The sequence below is a fragment of the Ascaphus truei genome, chromosome 5 (genome assembly GCF_040206685.1).
Source record: "Ascaphus truei isolate aAscTru1 chromosome 5, aAscTru1.hap1, whole genome shotgun sequence".
NCBI lineage: Eukaryota > Metazoa > Chordata > Amphibia > Anura > Ascaphidae > Ascaphus > Ascaphus truei.
The window spans coordinates 55273561-55294155 of record NC_134487.1 but is presented as its reverse complement, the minus strand read 5'-3'; the positions used below and the strand labels follow the sequence as shown (position 1 = coordinate 55294155).

General features: G+C 41.6%; 1 protein-coding gene across 4 annotated transcripts in view; it reads left to right on the top strand.

Moving 5' to 3' along the window:
• The window catches only part of IL17REL (interleukin 17 receptor E like), a 141918-nt gene that overhangs the window by 64029 nt on the left and 57294 nt on the right, over positions 1-20595 (top strand). For all 4 annotated transcript variants that reach the window (XM_075599826.1, XM_075599827.1, XM_075599824.1 and 1 more), the window contains exons 10-13: positions 16331-16494; positions 18254-18298; positions 19780-19837; positions 20022-20167. In XM_075599826.1, the coding sequence (XP_075455941.1) occupies positions 16331-16494; positions 18254-18298; positions 19780-19837; positions 20022-20167 (413 nt within the window). The remainder of the gene's footprint in view (positions 1-16330; positions 16495-18253; positions 18299-19779; positions 19838-20021; positions 20168-20595) is intronic.

Below are 20595 nucleotides of genomic sequence, written 5' to 3'. Positions count from 1 at the left end.
CTGTACTCTGTTCTAAAAACAGGTTCTTCACAGTTCTGACTTGGATCCTCACTGAGTCCTGTAAATAGGTTTATGCATATAGCTAAGTGTATTAAGAAGTGACCTGTCACTGTTTTCAGTTGCAAACTTGCCCATTAAGTAAGTGCCAGTAGTACAGTAAATGTCCACGATCGTTCTCACTATTGAAAAGGATGCAGCATGCTCTTGATGGGAGTTCTCGGCATTAACTCCAGAGTATGTTTGGACTGGCCCAACCGGAACGTTCATGAAATAGGTATGGAAGAAGTATGCGGTACAAAGTAGCGGATTACTAATTCAGGAGCCCGTAGAGCACATTCAATATGGGGCATTACTGACTCTATGCAAGAGACTGTCACTTTATCCCTTACTATGGGTAAGAAGTTTAAGTACTTCCCAGTGTAGGAGTGAGTGCTACCACCATGGGAAGATGTCCAGAATGATATTGCTTACTACGAGTTTTGGTCAAATAACCTGTATGTCAGTGTCTGTGAAGCATTATTTACGGATGTCCAATAAATCACCTTTTTGTTTATAAGGATTCCTGGCGCCCATCCTTGTTACATTCAAGCATCCACGCCCAGCCTGCACTTACCCAGCACCCGGCAAAGGCCCGAGAGACTGAACACTGCCTATGCATATAGAAGAATTGATGTAACCTCCTTTAGAGCCGGATAAGGAGGGTTTACAATACATTAAAAGGAACCATAAAAGAATAGCATAATCTCTTCTAAAGTTCTTCTTACAAACTGACTAGTTCCTGGAAATGTCAGAACGATTACTAGTTGTTTTGGAGGTTAAGTGCAACATACTTTTGATTGAAACCGGTTTTTAATAAAAAAACACATGGGATGAACGCTGCCAAGTTACTCTTTTTATACACTGTATTTTCTGCGTGTTTTAACATGCCCCATACAAAGATGGGAGGCATTGTCTCAAATAAAACCCTGTGAATGTAAACATTCAAACTGTATTCTGCCTTTTAAAAAAGAGCCCATTCAGTAGAAAAATCACACATCCTTCAAAATGTATTTCATTTGTGGAAAACGTTTTCCCCTGATGATTTGACATAAACTATATGTAACCCTCAATGCTGGCTCCTATGGAGTTTACATCAGTGTCGGTGTTAGGGCTGCTCAGGGTGCATTACCTTGTTCTGGGTGTAGGCTGGGCGTTGGTACACAATGCTGAGCGCCAGGAACTTTATTCAAACAGCAGTTTATTATCTTGTAGGCACAGTCTCACATTTCATATACTGTACAAAGGTCATCTTGTACTTTCAATAAAGTGTCTTTGGCCTATGCTTTTTGCATGTCTTCCCTAGCTGCTCCCATCGCGGCCCACTAGGAAGGTGCTGAGACTTTATATTTACTAGGCTACTTATAGAGTCCCTTTGCTCTGCAGCACAGGAAGGGCTCCATATCCATGGGGCACGTGACGAGCCTAGTACCTCTGTGATCAGACTCCTCCTTTCAGGGCGGCCTGCCACTGCGTGGCTTTCTGGCAGATAGGCAGCAACGGACCCTCCGTGGTCCAACCATACCTAGGGGCTGTAGCTGATGAAGCTCCCTCTGGGCATCTTCTGTCTCTCAACATATTTTGGGAGTAATGCCAGACCATTCTGGGTGGACTCTAGATAAACAGGGTACTTTCCATAACAGAAAACAATAAAGGAAATTGGGAACCTATCTGTATATACGGGCTTACTTAACTACTCACATTGAGATCCCACCTCTTTCAACCCCTCCTGCGATCTGTCTTCCAGAAGCTTCTCCCATCTATTTATATGATGATGTCAATGTATCAGACAGAAATGGGCAGGCTTAACTTCTGCTGAGTCACCAGCACCATGTGATAGGGAAGGACCGTTACTCTGTGTGAGCCCACACAGTTAACCCCAAAGAGGGGTTACATATATACAAACTATTGCTTAGCAACTATACAATACCAACATATTGCTTTAACATTGCTTGTACAGTATACAGGGTTACTTTGCTGGTGCTTTGTAAGTCCTGTAGAAGGTCCACCTGGATGATTGAAACTCCGCGGCGGCCCGAGGACATAGAGTGCCTCCATCTTGGGGTTTAGTGCGCATGCGCGAGATCCAGCGCATGCGTAGTGAGTAGTTGTGGCGGCCATGACAGGGACAGGCTCCGCAAGGGAACTACAGTTCCCAACAGCCTCAGGGACTGATACATGTGAGGCACCAAAGCCAATAGGGCTGCAGCATTCCCCTGCACCAGAATAGATACAATGGCACGCTCTGCACACCACGCCAGCCGGAAGAGGGAGCAGAAGCAGAGAGGTAGTGTCCAGGGAGCTGTGCTTCCCTGGACTAGGCCTAGCTTGCCCCTTAGGCCCAAGGTAGGCCCAGACCCAAACAGATTGTGGCTGCTTCAGGGACAGGCCCCTTAGATAAGGACACAGCCCTAATTAGAGTCTATAGTGTCAGGGGCACAGCGATTCCATGTAGTACTTGTGACCTGGTCTGGGACCAGACCACCACCACAGGAAAGAGACTATCTTCATGGTGGGACACTCCAGCGGGTATCCACCCCATGTAGAGGCTGACGGCGACGGCGTGGGACCGGACAAACCCCCTTTCTTCAGTTGACGATACCGGGTGCTAGAGCACCCCACAGGTACCACAGACAACAAGTGCACCAATCGTTAATACTCTTACTGTGGGCAGCGCAGTCACACACACTTGGGGTGGGTTGTGGCTCCTGTGGACACTGGGTATTTAGGTGCCAAGGGCACCTCAGTACATTGGGGGAAACCTCACCAGGGTGTGGACTAGGTGGTTGGACAGCGGGATACTGTATGGGGGTAAGGCCGTGCGAGGCCTACTTGTTATGCATACTGTGTGGGTATTAGAGCTGAGTTCAGTAAACATGTTATATTATACTCGTGTGTGTGTGTGTGCTCATTGTATTGGGTCCTGTGAAGGGGCTATCCGGCACTGCCAGGATCTTTCACAGGTGGAGGCGCCATCACCGGAACGAACCAGATACACCCCAGGCTCCCAGAAGCGGAAGTTCAGGCCTCCTGTGAGCCAACAGGTAAAATACACCACATTACATTAAGTAGCAGTCTAATCTCCCTGCTAAAAACCATAATACAGTTTATGATGTGTTTCAGACATTTATACAGTATGATCCCTAATATTTATCTTTGTATGACATGTCACTTTTTGAAATGAAAGGGTTAAGTTCTTTACTCAGTATGTTGCTTTTAGACTATTCCTAGAAGTAACACAATAATAGCTTTTGGAAGGTCTTCAATATCGTAGCATTATTACCGTGCGATCACATGAGCACAGGTCTGAGGATTTTCATTGTTAGGTACGTAAGCTGCTCATCACTTTATGATTGGCATTATTGCAACAGTAAGCAAAACATCCGGTAAAAGTCAGCAATCCACTATTTTTCAGGTGAATGCGATAACATTGTAACGCTAAGCACCTTTTGTGATACTGATCTCGATACATCAATGGCGATAACGTAATATTAAAAATATCACGCACTTCTGTGGCTATACCCTTAAGTGTGTGAGTGACAGATCTACTTTATTACACTCTCCTATCAGTTATGTTATGTGGATATACTGTAGGTCCGGTGGGATTTTTGCTGTATGCAGCAGTAAAAGCTTTCTTTTTAAGTATGCTTGCAAAGAACATTAATGTTTAACAGTTATAATTGATGTTATTCTTTGTGGTGTAATGTCAAACTCTAAAGCCCTAGTGCAGGGTTAGCCAACTCAAATACTCAAGGGCTGCCAACAGGTCAGGTTTTCAGGATACCTCTGCTTCAGCACTGGTGGCTCAATCAGTGGCTCAGTGGCTGACTGAAGTTAGCTACCCCTGCCCTAATTCATATACACACAAATGTAGTGTTGTGTATGTATCACAGTTTCCCCCACCCTATGGGAGATATGATGGTGTAACAGGGGACTTATCCCTGTTCAAAATGTGCCTCTAATCCAGCAGTGTGGTGGTTAACTGCTGGTAGTCAATTAACCAACACCACCTGGCTGATTACAGGTGTCAGAAAAGCCTGCCTCTGAGACAGGAAAGGAGATTCTTCCTGAGCACACACGTGAGCTGAGCTGACCCAGGACGCAGAAAGTTCCCTAGTCCTCAACTGGGCTGACCTGTGGAACAAACAGATGTCTTGAGCGGCAGAGAGACTGCACGCTGCCAGCAAGACACAGGGGACAATACTTCTAGACCTGGATCCTGACATTGCCTTGACACACAAGGGTGTGGACACCAGGAGAGCACAGAAGCCTTCCCCTACAGCTACAAGAGACAGATAAGACTTTTCTTATAAGACTGTTATCTATATATAAATGTCTCTATGATTTGGGCTGGTGAATCGCTGGGCTAGCCATGCAGTTAGAGAGGGCTGGACTGCAAGTGTGAATATACTCCAAAGTGGAGCAGATTTTGTTTACGGATTTTCACATGTATTTAAAGCAACAGGCGCAATAAAGCCTTATTTTAATTTCACCTTAAAACAGTCTCCATTGCGTACCTCTGCACATGTCCTCTTACAGACGGCTACTGTGTGTGCGTTGCATTACCTGTGGTTCACAGGAGGCCTGAACCTCCGCTGCTGGAGCCTGGCATGTACCTGATCCGTCTGGCGGCAGCACCTCCACCTGAGCGGGATCCTACTATGTTGGATAACCCTGTCACAGGAAGCCATGCAATAATACACAGACTGATAAAGATAACAGTTTACAGCATGCGTATGAAAAAGGTAACAACAATATAACAACCACACCAAATAGGCCACGCATGGCCGTAACACCACTGTGCCCCCCAACACAGTGTCCTTCCGGGTACTCCAGCACCCAGTAGCGTCGACTGAAGACAAGAGGAAGCCGTCCGGTCCCACGCCGTCAGCGATGAATCCGCCTCCACGTGGGGTGATGTCCATCAGGAGGGTCCCACCGTAATAGTCTCTCTCTGTTGGTGTGGTGATCTGGTCCCAGACCACCAGATGCCAGGTTGCCGCCGTGTCCTGGCTGTGTCCCTCACGCTTGTTGCTACAGGGCAGTGTCCCTATCTACTGGGATGGTCCCTGCAGCAGCCACAAGCTAAACAGGGAGTCGGGGCCTAAAATGGAAAAATGGAAAAGTTATGGAAAATGTGTCCACTCCCAATTAAGCGATTTCTACACCAAGACAAATTTCCCTAGCCAATTCCAGTCTGGGTTTCGTCCCAAACACTCCACCGTAACTACCCTGCTAAAAGTTTGCAATGAAATCCAGTGTGGAATGGAATGGGGACAACTCACTGGTGCAGTATTCCTAGATTTTGCAAAGGCTTTTGACACAGTTGATCATGTTATCCTGCTTAACAAACTCCAGAGCTCTGGAATAGGGAAACATGCTTTAAACTGGTTTCAGTCCTACCTATCAGGAAGATCCCAACATGTGTCCATCTCAGGCTCTAACTCCAACCCCTGGATATCACCTGTGGTGTCCCGCAAGGCTCTGTTCTGGGGCCCCTACTCTTCTCAGTGTTCATTAATGATCTTCCCACAGCTTGTAAGGAAGCCTCAATACACATTTATGCAGATGACACAATCCTATATGCACACAGCCATAGCCTCTCTGACCTTCAACACATACTTCAGTCTGACTTTTTGAGACTCGTAAACTGGATTTCCCAAAACAAACTGTTTTTAAACACTGACAAGACTGTAACAATGGTATTTGGGACCAAGACTAAATTTGTAAAGCTTCCAGTGACTGAGCTACTGATTAGAACCAACGCTAACACCACCCTAACACCTGTCACTAGTTTTAAATACCTGGGCTTATGGTTTGACTCCCACTTAACATTCGGGATGCACATTGATACCCTGACAACCAAGACCTATGCCAAACTAGGGGTACTTTACAGGAACAAATCCTCCCTAAGTCTCCTGGTCAGAAAGCGTATCGCACAGCAGATGCTAATGCCAATTATTGACTATGGAGACATAGTATATGGCTCGGCACCTCAAACCCACCTTAGCAAACTTGACACCCTCTACAATTCAATTTGTCGTTTTGTTCTCCAATGCAACTACAACACACATCACTGCGAAATGCTCAAAGAACTAGATTGGTCATCACTAGAGTCTAGGCGCAAAGTTCACCTTTCCTGTCTCACCCTCAAGTACTTTCTGGGCAAGCTACCCAGCTACCTGAACAAGCTCCTCGCCCCTGCCACATGCAGCACCTATCACCTGAGATCAGACTCCAAAAGACTATTCATGGTCCCAAGGCTCAACAAAGTATCCGGACGTTCCTCCTTCTCCTTCCGTGCACCTCAAAACTGGAACAACCTACCAGAGACCCTCACATCCACCACCTGTTTAAGTTCTTTCAAATCTAAGGCTGTCTCACATTTTAACCTGGTCTGTAACTGTTTCATACGCTCATAATATATATTTTCTTTAACTGTGCATGCAATGTCTTGTATATAATGTATACCTTGTTCATTTATGTAACTGTACTTGTAACCATGTATTTTTTGTTTTTCTCTGTGCCCAGGACATACTTGAAAACGAGAGGTAACTCTCAATGTATTACTTCCTGGTAAAATATTTTATAAATAAATAAAGAAATAAATAAATGGGTCTCTGGCCTAGTGCAGGGGTCACAGACACCCTGCACATACACCCTACCCTCTCCTTGTCCCAGCTCCGACTTGCATGCTCCTCAGCGCACCAAATGTATAAATCCGGCTGCTCCATAATCTCTGTGGCCGTATTGGTTGTCTGGCTGCATGTGATCTAGCAGCTCAGGTGCATGATGGGGCTTGTAGTCCCCGCAGAGCCTATTTTGTATTGGCCACCTCTAGGAGGTCCTCTGCGCATGCGGGATCTTGCACTGCGCATGCGCGAGCCTAGCAACATGGTGGCGTCCTGCAATGGGAGCCGCCGGCGACTTGGTCGCCTCTCTGACCGCAGCTCTCCCTCCCCACACCCCGCCGGCACCTGTCCCTGCCTCCGCTACCACAAACAGACACGCCGGGAGGTAAGGAGACTGAAATGGGCCCCAGGGGGACCTGGCCACTTGTATATATAACTGAGGAATGTTTTTTTTCTTTTTACAGTGCCTATTTACAAACATTATAGTTTCAATTAACTAAATTCCACTCGGCAGGTCAGTAGGAAAGGAGATAGGAGAGGTTTATTGTGCAATGTATTGCACTTGGGGTCCTCTGATTTCTTCAAGTGACTACAGATATTCTTCAGTGAACAATGATGGCCAATTTCTGATAGTGACTTATTTAAAATGACATCACCTGAAGTTGCTAATTCTCTGCTTCTGTTTTGGGATTGTGAACAAATCCCACTAAACTAATGTAGCCCATGTCCCCCCCCCCCCAGACACAGATCGTGCCTCTAAGGTGTATTGAGGGCTGGCTACATGTAGTTGGTGGTGCATACCACTCAGGGCCTGAGTCTCCCGCGTTGGTGTGGGGGATAACAGGGCCATGCTTCTGGGGTATATGCCTCTATTCTTTAGTGGTTGTGGTGCAGCGCCTCCATCTCCATAAGTCCCAGGGATGTGGTTTAGGACCCTTACAGAGAAAACCTTGGTCCCAGGGCGAATGATCCAGCTCTCACACAGTCTCTTTGTGTAAAACAGCAATGTCTTTATTGTCTCTTAGCTCATACACAGCAGCAGTTCATTAGCAGCAGTACTTCCACATATGAACAAGGTCTCTTCCTCCCTCTTTCTCCTCCAGACTGTATCTCGGCAGGATGGTCTGGATGGGGCCTCAATACCCCTGCCTCCGCCCCCCAGGGTAGGCCCTATGGGTGAGGCTAGATGTCTTTCCCCTCACCCCCTGAACAGGGTGAGGGGCATTGGTCCACCTCTATAGTTCTGTCCGCTCTACTCAGAGGGGCTCTGAGTATCTCTTCCAAGCACTCTTCTCACTCTCAGCATGGCTTCTCCTGTCACCATACAGAACTGCCACTCTCCTCTCCAGATTCTGACACACCAGCCAGACACTCCAACTCCACAGACTGACAGCCTCTCCTCCTCACAGGCAGAACTCTCCGACTCAACACTTTCCAGAAATGACTCACACACACACACACACACACACACACACACACACACACACACACACACAGGACAGCCCACTAAATAGATCCAGCCCTGCCCCTTGTGATGTCAGCAGAACCTCCCCTCTGTCTCAGGCCTGCTACAGAGTCAGGGGCCTACCTCTATCACTCCAGGCAGGGCTTGGTGAGGGGGGGAAATCCATGGTTAATACTGGCGCTTGCCCTTACCAGGGCTTACTCCAGTAGGAGAAGGATAAGTAGCCCGCTCTTTCTTACAGGGGCTACACTAAGTAGACCATTCACTGTATGTATTTAAAAAAAAATATTTCCATAGGTGCAGCAGTTCATACATAGCTTTACCTATCAATGAACAAGATGAGATGCAAACAATTTGTAGTGGAACAAAAAAGCCTTAGATCCAAAATGAATAATTGGGACATATGAATTCATAAGGTAATTTTAGTTTTTTTTATCAACAGAATTACATAATTATGATGACATAATTGAAAATAATAAATGTGTTTCAATGTATCTTGCTATAAGACTTATGTTTAAGTGCTCTCACATGCAAGCATGCAATGACTCGGGATGTACTGTGCATATATCTGCAAAAGCATGCACATTTTGCAAGCATCTGAAAACGTCTGGCAAATATGTTAATAGTAAACAAAGTATAAATATTGAATAAATAGCTTTGCTCGTGCTCCAATGGGTTAAACTTGTGCCTGATCTCCTTGCATCTACTGGAGCACTCCAAAGCTTCAATGGACAGCCCATGCCAGTAGACCTCCAAAACCAAAGAGAAAAGAAGACAAGAGCGCACAGTATTTCAGTAACAAAATATATTCACATAAAAAAGGGAAGGGGTATATCCACACTTTTAATTGGGGTAACATAATAAAAAGCGACGATCGCTATTGCGTGTTCCGCAAGCTGGAGCAGGTGTCCTTGCTGTGTGTATAAATGACCAGCACTTCCTGGTTATGTCTGTTGCGGGAACCAGACATGCAAACACCTGGCTAAGCAAACAACCGGATGTTATGTGAGAGGGGGGTTTAGTTGTGCGGGGCCACGCGGTTTAGTGCTTCTCCAGGAAGTATAAATATACTTACTGTAAGTCTCACTACACATTTCAGTGCACATGAAGAAACAATGCTAACGATTTAATTTTTTTAATTTTATATCATTTAAAGCTTTGGGGAAACCATAGCACATGGTACTGTAGAAAAGCTAAGGTGCTTTCCCACATATCACAAAACTAAACTGATATTGTGATATATTTAATGGGTTATGTCTTGGGGTTATTTATTAAAGTGTGATAGTGCCAATCTGGCAATACTACTTTAAAACTCCCCTTTGAAGTCAATGGGAGTTTCCGATTGGCACTATAGCAGGGTTAATAATAACCCTCTTGTGCATTTGGTACTTTTTCAAAGAAAAATATCAGACAATTATATGTAATTTGATGTAATTTGAATTAATGTTCAAAGATTTATTGGCAACGTTTGTAAATGTAAATTGAGATTATGGAGTTGTTTTAGTTCCCTTCTCTTTTTTTTCTTTTGTTTCTCTTACTACATGTTAAATACTTCCCTCTCCTTCCCATTTTCTAGTTGGACATGTGACAGATAGTTGAGATCTGTAAATCTGACTACGTTATCATGGAAGGGGAAAAAAAACGAGAAAAAGAAATACCCCCTTACTTTCAAACTTTCTAAAAATCATTTTAAAATAATTACCTAATTTATTACATTAATTTCTGGAGTGCACGGCACCTTCCTGGGTCTGCATGTATTTGATATTTTCCTGTACAAGGGAAGTGCCACAAACCCTCCTGGTTTGAGGGAACAGGCCAGAAGAAGGCTACACTGGGGCTGGAAAATGTTTGTACTCCTTCCAATATATATATATATACTTTGTTTGCTATAGGAATATGTTTTTTCTTCTACCTACCCCTATTTTTGTGTTCCGCTACTCATAGTAAGTACCATATTATTTAAGACTATTTTCTGCATCAGCCCGTTCATTATCAGTGTATAACACCTCACGTGCTTACACCTCACACCTTATTGTACATGCGGTCCTCGCTTATCCAACAGAATACATCCCGCAAACCGCCGTCGGATAACGGACCGTCGGATTGCGGGTCAATGTTATTCGGCGGCGGTGAGTGTCGGATAAACGGTTCCAACGTCGGATAATGCGTCCAGCGGACTGCATTATGCGCCATCGGATAAGGCATCCAATGGAAAGCGGGACGTCGGATACCGAGAACGAACTCCCATACTGTTCTTTATTCACTAGCTATACACTACATTCTATGGACATCTATCTTTTTTTGTGATTTAGTATCGACATACACTTTATAGGGGAAGATCTGAGGGTTTTTATTCTCTGCATCTGTGAGTTTGTTCCATCGGCTGATGGGAACTCTATAAATTATATATATATATATATCATTTTTTACTCTTTGACTGTGTGATCATTTTTGATCATTTTTGATCATTTTTGAGTCATTTTTGTTGACTTTTGCAATTGAGTAAAGATAATTCCCTTACTTAACACATTAGTGACTGCTTTCATTCATCCCGTGGCAGTGCTGGGAATGCATTGTTTCTCTTAGATTATTTGGGATTTTTTAAGGGAACCCGATCTACATGTAACCCATCAAATCTTACTGTATCTCAGATTATACACCTGATGTTAAGGTGGGGGCCTAAGTCTGTACACCTATGTTGGCTACCGCACGTGCGTGGAGCCAGTAAGGGGACAGAACACTTCACTGTATATAACTGATTTATGTATATGGTATATATAGCAGACGGATAACAGTAAAATTATGATGCTTAGAAATAGGAGCACTGCATACAAGTCACAATACACATTATCATCACAGTGCACATAAACGCTGTTAAAGTCAACGTAATAGAAGTTAATAGCCTTAATAGCCTCCTAGTCCTGGGTAGCCAGGCCTACAGTTAGGGTACCTGTACACCGGTGGAACTCGTGTATTGTCACTGTGTGTTGCAGTCCTGTACTTTGCAAAGGTTTGTCTTTTGGTACCACTATTCCAATGACCCGCCTCGGGATCCCCTGGGTTGGCTGTCGCTCTCGGGGCTCCGGTTCTCTGCGGCTGGACTCTCCATCTGATCAACTTTCCTTATCTCCACGTGGGACGTATGCAGGTCCTGTTTCACAGGTGGCTCAAGCATGATCCTCACTCTTAGCTATGCACAGATCTCCCTTCTGTCATAGCTGCTCCCTCTCTTAAAGCTCACTCTCGCTCTTAGTACCTCCTCCATTACCAGGCTTCCTATTAGCTTATCACAGTCACATGTCCATGGGGAGGAACCTGCTAGGGGCATTGTTCAAGTGTTCTTGGCTTACACAGGAGCAACAAACATATCATTTTTGCTCGTATTTTACTCTATATCAACATAGTGCCTAGTGCGTAGTGTTTACTCGCTCTTGTTTTAGGACTAAACATTTTATACTCGTGATTCACTGAATTTGTCTTCAACTCCTCATTTGACCCTTTGTGTTACATCTGACTCCTCAATTCAACTTGTTATCATAATTGATTCTTATACAGTATGGCAGTTATTTTCCTCTGGTGACTGCCAACTGCTGCTGCTTCTGCCTCAGCTTGTGGGAAATACTGGGTGTGTTGTAAGTGGAGTTTATCTCTTCTGTAAATATTCCTTTTGAAAAGCAAAGGCCCAAATACCAGCAAAAAAATATTTTCCATACTTGTCCAATAAAAATCTTCTTGAACAGCACTGTTATTATATAGCACAGATAGTAACTTGCTAAACATAAATGTAGACATATTGCTAGGATAGAAGTACAGCAATGCCAATAGATAGTTTACAGATATAGAAGCACTTCTGACAAGATAATAATTGCAGGACTTTGTGGGGTCTATGTATTAATGCAATGTTAGTGCAAAACCAGGGCATTTTCATCTTACCCTTATATATCAAAGCAGTTTGCTTCAATTATGCCCTGTCTGCCCAAACTTGGGACTTGGTAATTATCAGAAGGAGGAGTTTGGGAGGAGTTACACAGGACACATATTATGAGATGTCACATTCTGCGTCTCTGTGCGCTATTCTTTTTCCCTTTTATTTGCCTCCAAGTCCTGTATATCTGAATTGGCGTAAGTCTAAAACTCTGAATCAAATGTAAGAAACTGTTCTATATACTGTATGACACTACTCTGCTCCAAGAAACTGAGCAGTTAATCAAAACACACTTTCTCTGTGTTGATACATACTGTACTGTACATACTCTAGATCCCTTTGTCCAAATATTTACCATGAGTTGGAACTACAGTACAGATATTGGCCTGGGGATGCCATCTGCAGCTGTAAAACCTGTATATTGAAGCAGGGCTAAGGTCAAGCACAACTTCTTCGGGTTTTATACTTACAAATACTAGGGATAATGCCACTAAACATTTCATTGTTTGTATTCTGGATTAGCTTTCTTCAGTCTACAACTACTACTTACTCATCCAGTTATTTCAGAGTAGCTGGGTAGATGGCAATGCTCATCTAAGCAGTCCTAATGGGCCTCTTTTCTCCCTTTGTCTCTATATATTTGTATTACAGTTGTGTACTACAGTATCTTTCAGTTGTGGTGTGGCACATAAAATCCATTGATGCCCTGCATATCAGAAAATAGATTTATTTGTAGAGGACAATAAATATAATACATGCTTCAGAGGAATTACATGTGTAGAGTAATTTTTCCTCTTATTTTAGGTGGGGGTACACTCAATGTTCCTGTGAATTTCATCCCATCTGAATCCCAACAGTGTACCTGATTGGAGTGTTGTGCTGATTTATATTGAGAATTATTCACCATTATAATTCTGTTATGCCCCATACTTCTCTGTCCAAAATCTTTTCATTAAATTCTTACGAGTTGAACATTTGGAAAGTTATACAAAAGATGTACATTGACAATAAATAAATTGATTTAGAAAATATTTTCTTTCGTGAAATTTCTTTCTTAGTTTATAAATACATATTGGACCCAAATGTTGATTAAGACCTGTGAGTGCCGGTACTCACATGTATGTTCTGTGTGTGTGTGTGTGTATATATATATATATATGTATATCTATATATGTATATATATAACAAATAAGACAGCACTAAAAGGAACTGTAAGACAATGATAAATAGAATTAATGAAGAGAGAGATAATGAATAGGTAAAGACCAGGAACCTAGGTCAAATATTTATTTAATACAAGTTTAAGCTAAAAGAAGAAATAAATCATAAAATATTTCACATAAAAGTCCAAGAAAAATGAATGAACACCACAATTGGTCCTTTGGAAGTAACATGCTGCCTTCTCCAAAGGGAAAACCCAATCCCAGTGAAAATCTAAGAAAGGGAGAAAAAAAAAGAGAAGGCGCATTCTCCTAGTGAAATATTGCACGAACAATTTTAATAAAAAGGTTAAAATCCACAATGGTTAAACTCACAAACAGCAAATAATTAAGTGCATTTATGAGTGCAATACTCAATCTTCGTCTCAGCTGCTTGGAACTCCACCATCTCCCTCGTGTCGGATCCGCAGTGTGGAACTTCGTCAGAGAGCCGGAAATTGGAAGTAGATATGGTACACTCAAAATGTAGTCCTCTGTGGTGAGGTTCCTCTGACGAAGTTGCATAGACACAACAAAACGCGTTAGGTGTAACACAACTCTAACTCAAGCTGAAGTGGCACCTCACCACGAATTAGATCCTCATCAAAGATTTATTTATTTATAAAATATTTTACCAGGAAGTAATACATTGAGAGTTACCTCTCGTTTTCAAGTATGTCCTGGGCACAGAGTAAAACAAATAGTACATGGTTACAAGTACAAGTTACAAGATGGACCTGATCCCCACTAAAGATGCAAATGGAAGAGAGCAGGGAATCTCCCGCCAGGGATATACATTGCCAGAGGACTAAATTTGAGTGTACCATCTCTACTTCCGGGTTCTGGCTCTCGACAGACGTTCCACACCACGGATCCGACACAAGGGAGATAGTGGGGTTCCAAGCAGCTGAGAAGGAGATTGAGTATTGCACTCATAAATGCACTTTATTATTCGTTGTTTGTGAGTTTAACTATTGTGGATTTTAACCTTTTTATTAAAACTGTACAAGCAATATTTCACTAGGAGAGTGTGCCGTCTCTCTTGTTTTTCTCATATATATATATATATATATATATATATATATATATATATATATATATTCTCCTTATTTGCATATATAAGTGAATGATTGATACATCTCTACTGCTTGGCCTTATTTTACCAGGTTACTGGATGCCTACAAACCCCTCTTACCAGCTATTCTGGCATCCCCTTGTACAGGATTGTGTGTTTAAAAAGGTTTTGAGCAAAAGTTTTCCAATTATAATAAGCAACATTTTCAACTACTCAACTAATGGTGTGGGTAGGAGCATCAGATGGTCTACACATGGCCTCTTCTTCACAGGCGAGAAAATAATCAGACATATCCAGGACAAACTGTAGAACTTGTAAACCTTAACATTGTAATTCCACAGCACTTGGTCATTTCTGTAAATAGTCATTCATTGTAGATACTCTGTAGTGCCGACGGTTATTCTAAAACAAATCAGTGGCAATTACCAAAAAGACCCAGGTACATGCTGGGTACATGCTGCAACATTTCAGTGACATTTCTGCAGAGACTAATGGCCCATCTGATTAACAGCGGGGGTCCCTGGCAGTCCCATTCAAACTCATTGGCTCATCTGTAGCACTATTAAAATGTTTCAGGTCCCATCACTTGGGTAGTACTTGGTGGTAAATATATAGGGCCATATAAACGAAATGATGCCCAATTGAATGGGCCATACAGTGTCTAAGGTATCTGGTGGAGAAGCACCACTTAGTGGCTTGGTAGCTAGAAAATGTCCTTCTGAGCACCTATATGCGTCTTCCAAAGCCTTAAAGCAAAATACTTCTTAGTAAATGGAACTTAATCTTGAGTATTGTTTAATTCTCCAATGTCAATGTGTGCTTGCTTGTCATATTACAAACAAGGTGATTCAAAATGTTTGTTTGGAATCCCAAACTAGACAATACAGTATAATTGGCTCTACCTAAAAACCAAAATGTGGTGACCTATTGATTAGATGCAGACATATCTTCAGCTTCATGTTTATCATCTTTCCTCTAACTGATATAAAGAACAAGTTACATATATTGTTAGCTAGGGATATTGTAGGGATATATCTGAATGTTTTATTTTAGATGCATTGAAATAAGTATAATTCTAAAATGTTTATTGATTTCTATGTTTGTTATTATCTTTAGAATGCTTCAATTATCTTTTTTCTCTTAAGAGACAATCAGCGAAAGTTGGCGATATCTGCCATTAAAATCAATAGCAGATATTGCTAATTCAGGCGTGATAGTGCGGATTGCGCTTTGATGACTCCCGGCCAATGTAGGCTTATTATACAGTAGGTTGTGATACCTTTTATAAGATCAATAGTAGAATTATTTGCAAATTAAATTATAGTGTCAAGGGCCACAGTACACTTGCAGAACACTATAACGTTGCACACTATAACTTCATCAATGTAGAAATCTAGCAAATAATCCTTCTAAAACAGGGGCGTGCAAACTTTTTTTGCGTCGCACCCTGTCTTACCTTTTCCGTTGGCCGGCCCCCTCCTTAACTGGCGCGGCATCATATGACACCGCGGGGTCGTGTGACGTCACATCACGTATCCTGTGGCTCCATTTGATGTCACGTTACCATAGCAACCATGACGTCACATAGCCGCGTTTCCATGGTTACGTGTGCTGAAGCCGGCAGAATCCCGGTATGTTAGTTGCAGAGGCCTTACGCGGTCCCCCAGCATTTAATTTAAATGCCTGTGGGCAGAGCACGGGACCTCTGCAACAGCCCGCGCCACCCCCCAAAAAAATCTTGTGCCCCCCCCAAAAAAAAATCTTGCGCCCCCCAGTTCGCGCACCGCTGCTCTAAAAGGTATCACAACCTACAACAAATCTACATTCCTCCAGGACAAATATAGCTTAGAGAACTTCTAACTACTTAAACGATAAAAGATTGATTTAAACGTATGGCTACTGGATTGATTTCTTTATGTTCGACAAATCTTATGTATCTAACTAGAAGAACGTGCATCTAGTTGCTTATTTATCAGTAAACCATCTTTCTTTTTTCAGACACCAGTGCTCTCTGGAACAGTATTACATACAATCCTACTACCCAGGTGCTAGCTTGGCAGCCGTCTTGTCCAGTGCAAGCCACGGTCAATCTTTGTTGGTTGACAGAGCAGAATAACAAATGTGTAAATCTCCCAAACTCTCTAAGTACAGAGCATGACAAGGTAAGGAGTATAGGACTTAGTTAAGTGACTTGTCATTCTTTTATTTGCAGCATACATTACTGTAATCACAATATATCATTGCAAGAGTATTACTAATGGCGGTGGGTTTTATTAATCGAGGGCAGGAAATGGAGGCGAACAGAACTTAATTCTCTGGACAACTGGGGCAAATATTAATATCTCATACTATTTCTTTTTTCCATATTTTCCCCTAATGGAAGAATTTTTGTTAATCTTGGAACCGGCCACTAATTACTGTAGGTATATTTTTCATGGGTATCCCATTTTTTCATGTGCTTCAAGTTACAGCAAATCCTGCATGTACTGCTTCAGCTTTTATGCATTTGTCAAGAAAGTGATGAAACAATTGCATTACTTTTTGATGCAAGTTCCTAAAATAGCTGAAAATAGCACGATTCAACAGAAATTCTACTAATTGTGATCTTTTTCTGTTTGCAGCTTTCTTTCTCATTTTATGATGGTTTAACCCAATGGACCAATGGAGTACCTCAGGGATTTGTAATGGCACTGGTGCTCTTAAGTATCTTTATTAGTGACATTACAAATGGTCTTGAAGGGGAAAGTGTGCCTTTTTGTATATAACACAAAGATCTGCCAGAGCATTGACACTTCAAGGGGAGTGTGGGAGTGTAAACAAAATTAATTATGAGTTAGGTACATTAGATTGGGTGACCATATTTGTCCCGGCAAAAACCAGGACAAATTTCATGCATGCACAGTTGTCGATCGCCGACTGCATACGCATTAACAGTGTTTGCTGGTCGCGAATGCGTATGAGCGACCGGCAAACGCCGAACTCGCATAAACGGTTGGCAAATACTGTAGATAGAAAATTGGGACAGCACCCCAAAAAGTCAAGACAAAGGCCTAAAAATTGGCACTGTCCCGGCTATGCCAGAACATCTGGTTAACCAAACATTAGAGGAATGGCCACAAGAGTGGCAAGTACAATCTAATGCAATCTAAAATAAGATTTCCATACTCCAATTTTGTGCTAAACAAGCCGTTTACTATGCAGTATGGAGCCCCATAAATTTCTACATTTACTAATCAGAGGGTAAAAGTACCCATTAGTAAAATGTTTGAATTCATACAATTCCATCACCTGTTTCATCAGTGTGATTTGAGAGATTGAAGATGCCAGACATAGATATTTTGGTAAACACATATTTTAAATAGTTTTGTGGAATTTATGTGACAGCTCCGTACACTGAAATCTTATCTATGAAGAACTTGTTTGTCTAATAGAAAGTATAACAATATACAGTACATGAACCATGAACAATGGAGAGAGAACTTCCTGCTTGACATGTTTGAAAAAGATGGTTGCCTGTTTGTGTAAAGTAAGTGCATAGAGAATGAAAGTTGATAGAGATAAAAGATATGTTGGAACAAAAATAAGTGCATTGTTAACTACTGTACTTAAAATGTTATGTATTAGAAAATGAAGACCAGTTACAAAGTACAATTTGTTAATCTTAGTTCTGGCAGAACTAAATAAAAATGTATCATTTCTTGGTTTCAATGAGTAACCATTTAATTAAATTGTATGAACAAAGAAATTAGAAATAATTTCCCTGTATAACTGGCATTTCATAGAGAGGCTCGATGTAACGTAGACTATCTTTTCAAAACACGACACCTGCATTTTAAACAGTTAACCGTATACATGTAAACAGACAAATGTAAATGCATAGTTTCTATTCACTTCCCAAATGTTTTTTATTTTCCAATACAGGTTTCATATACTCAGGTAGATACTCATCCTAGACTTTGCATGAAGGTAAGTAAATAGGGATCGGTTTTCGTGTTGACGGCGATCATAGGAAATAACTAGTATAATACTATACATGTTTAGTTACAAAAGACAATTTTATTAGCAGCATACTTTTTGCTTCTCATTTAATTTAGTTTATGAAGTAAAAATTAAGTGTTTCGGTTACCCTTTTTTGTGTGTGTTTTTTTTTTTTTTACAAAAGGGGAAAGCAGAGGGTCTAATTAATTTCAGCTCCCTCTGGTTTCCATCCCCTGCAGGGGAAACAAAATGAAAGTTTAAATAGCCCACCACAGAGGGGCCAATAGGAAGCGGCAACGTCATCGGTTACAGCTTCCTATTGACCCACGTGCCACAGAAAATTTAAGGACCAGGATATAACTGGTAGCACCTCCGGAGGTAAGTATCTTGGGAATAGGGGTTTCCCCTAAACTAACATGAATGGGGAACACAGAAAAAAATTTGAGATCCTTAGATGGATTACTGCTTTAACAAACACCTGGAATGCCTTTTTACCACTATCACAATGTGGAGGCCAATACATATTTTAATGGAATATCTTAATGCTTAAAATTATATTGTGTTTGGAAGGAAAAAATGAGTTATTACTAGAGATGGGCACAGTCCAAATCCATTTCCCGGAATTCCGCCATTCATTTTGACAAAAACCGTCCCGCTCAATAAAATCCATCGGTGGATTGGATACTCAAAAATACAGACGGATTCATATAAATTTGCCATTGAGAGAGATGAGGTAAGACATTCCAAGAAGGTTGAAGCCAACGGGGTATCGTATTAATAATGTAGTACAGGTTCGCATAGAGATCAGCCCACTTGGGTCCGCATAGCGAGTGACTCATCCAGAGTCATACCATACAAGGTCTTTGTCATACAGATCAATACCCACGGCTCATGTTGGATTTTGTACATCAAGGGGGTTGGGTTAGGACTATATCACTGATTTTGTGGTTTCACAGCTAATGCACAGTGCTTACTCTGCCTCCTGCCTTCTATTTGTGCCTTAACCAGCCGCTGAGAAACCCTATGATCTACTATGACCATATATGTTCATAGCCCAACCCCCTGGATGACGCACAAGACCTACATGGACCATGGACCATGAAACGTTGATTCTACAGTAATATGGTTCATATAGTATAAAGCCTGAACATTCTCTCTCAAAATCTGTTTGGATTGTATTCAATGGCACATTTGAATGAATCTTTCTGGATTTTTTAGTATCCAATCTGGAGATGGATTTTAGTGGGCGGGACGGATTTTGTCAAGATGAACCGTGAAATTCCAGGAAATGGATTTGGACTGTTCCGCCCATCTCTAGTAATAACTACATTTTTACTTCAACTTTGTATTTGCAATTTTTTTTTCTTTTAGAGTGAAACAAGACAATCTTGTGTTTTAATCAGCCAAGACTGGGCACCTTGAGGAGTTACAGGTTGAGTGTGACTGATCTATCCTTTTTGTACTTTCAGTTTACCACTCATATGGATTCCTGGGTTAGATGCCCATTTGCCCAAGGACAGTTTCCAGGTAAGTAGGCGAGAAAAAACTGTCCAATTTGATAACACAATGTCTGTTTTGCCAGAACATATTTATGTAATTAGCCATTATTTGACAAAAAGGGGTGGAAAAAGAAGACTAAACTGATAGTTTATGTTGAATTTCTAAAATAGCTCAAATGGAAACTTTAACACATTTTTTTGTTTACTTTTAGGATGGGATATGAAAATAGCAGTGATAGCTGAATTGGTACAAATCAGAATCATGTCACAGATTAAAGCAAAGTTCTCTGTGCTTATGTGCAATAGGACACAACTGACTTTGTGTAAACCTATCCAAATATTTGCTTCAGTCTATGTGGTTAGTATTTCAATTATTTATTTTATTATTATATTTATTTATATTTGCAAGTAACTTATGTGTGTAAGGTGTTGATGAAGAAAACCATTTGAATTATCAAAAATGTGATGCTGTTTTGAATTGAGGATGTATGTAAAATCGGACATCTAAAATAACTGTGATGCTTAGCATCTGGAGCTAGCTACATTAATACTACCGCTGGTTCATTGCAGCGGAACATACACAACCCACCAGTGGGAGCAGACTCTGAATTATTGTGTCTGAATTAGTCTCGCACATTAAAAAGGGTCGGGGCTAACGTATTATTGCACCCCCTGGCATGCGTCAGCAGGTGCAAAGCTCCTGCTACATCTGCAGCATCAACTCTCAGAACTCTGCAAAGGAAATGTTTAACTAGTTTCCAATATTTTACATGATCTGAAATTGAG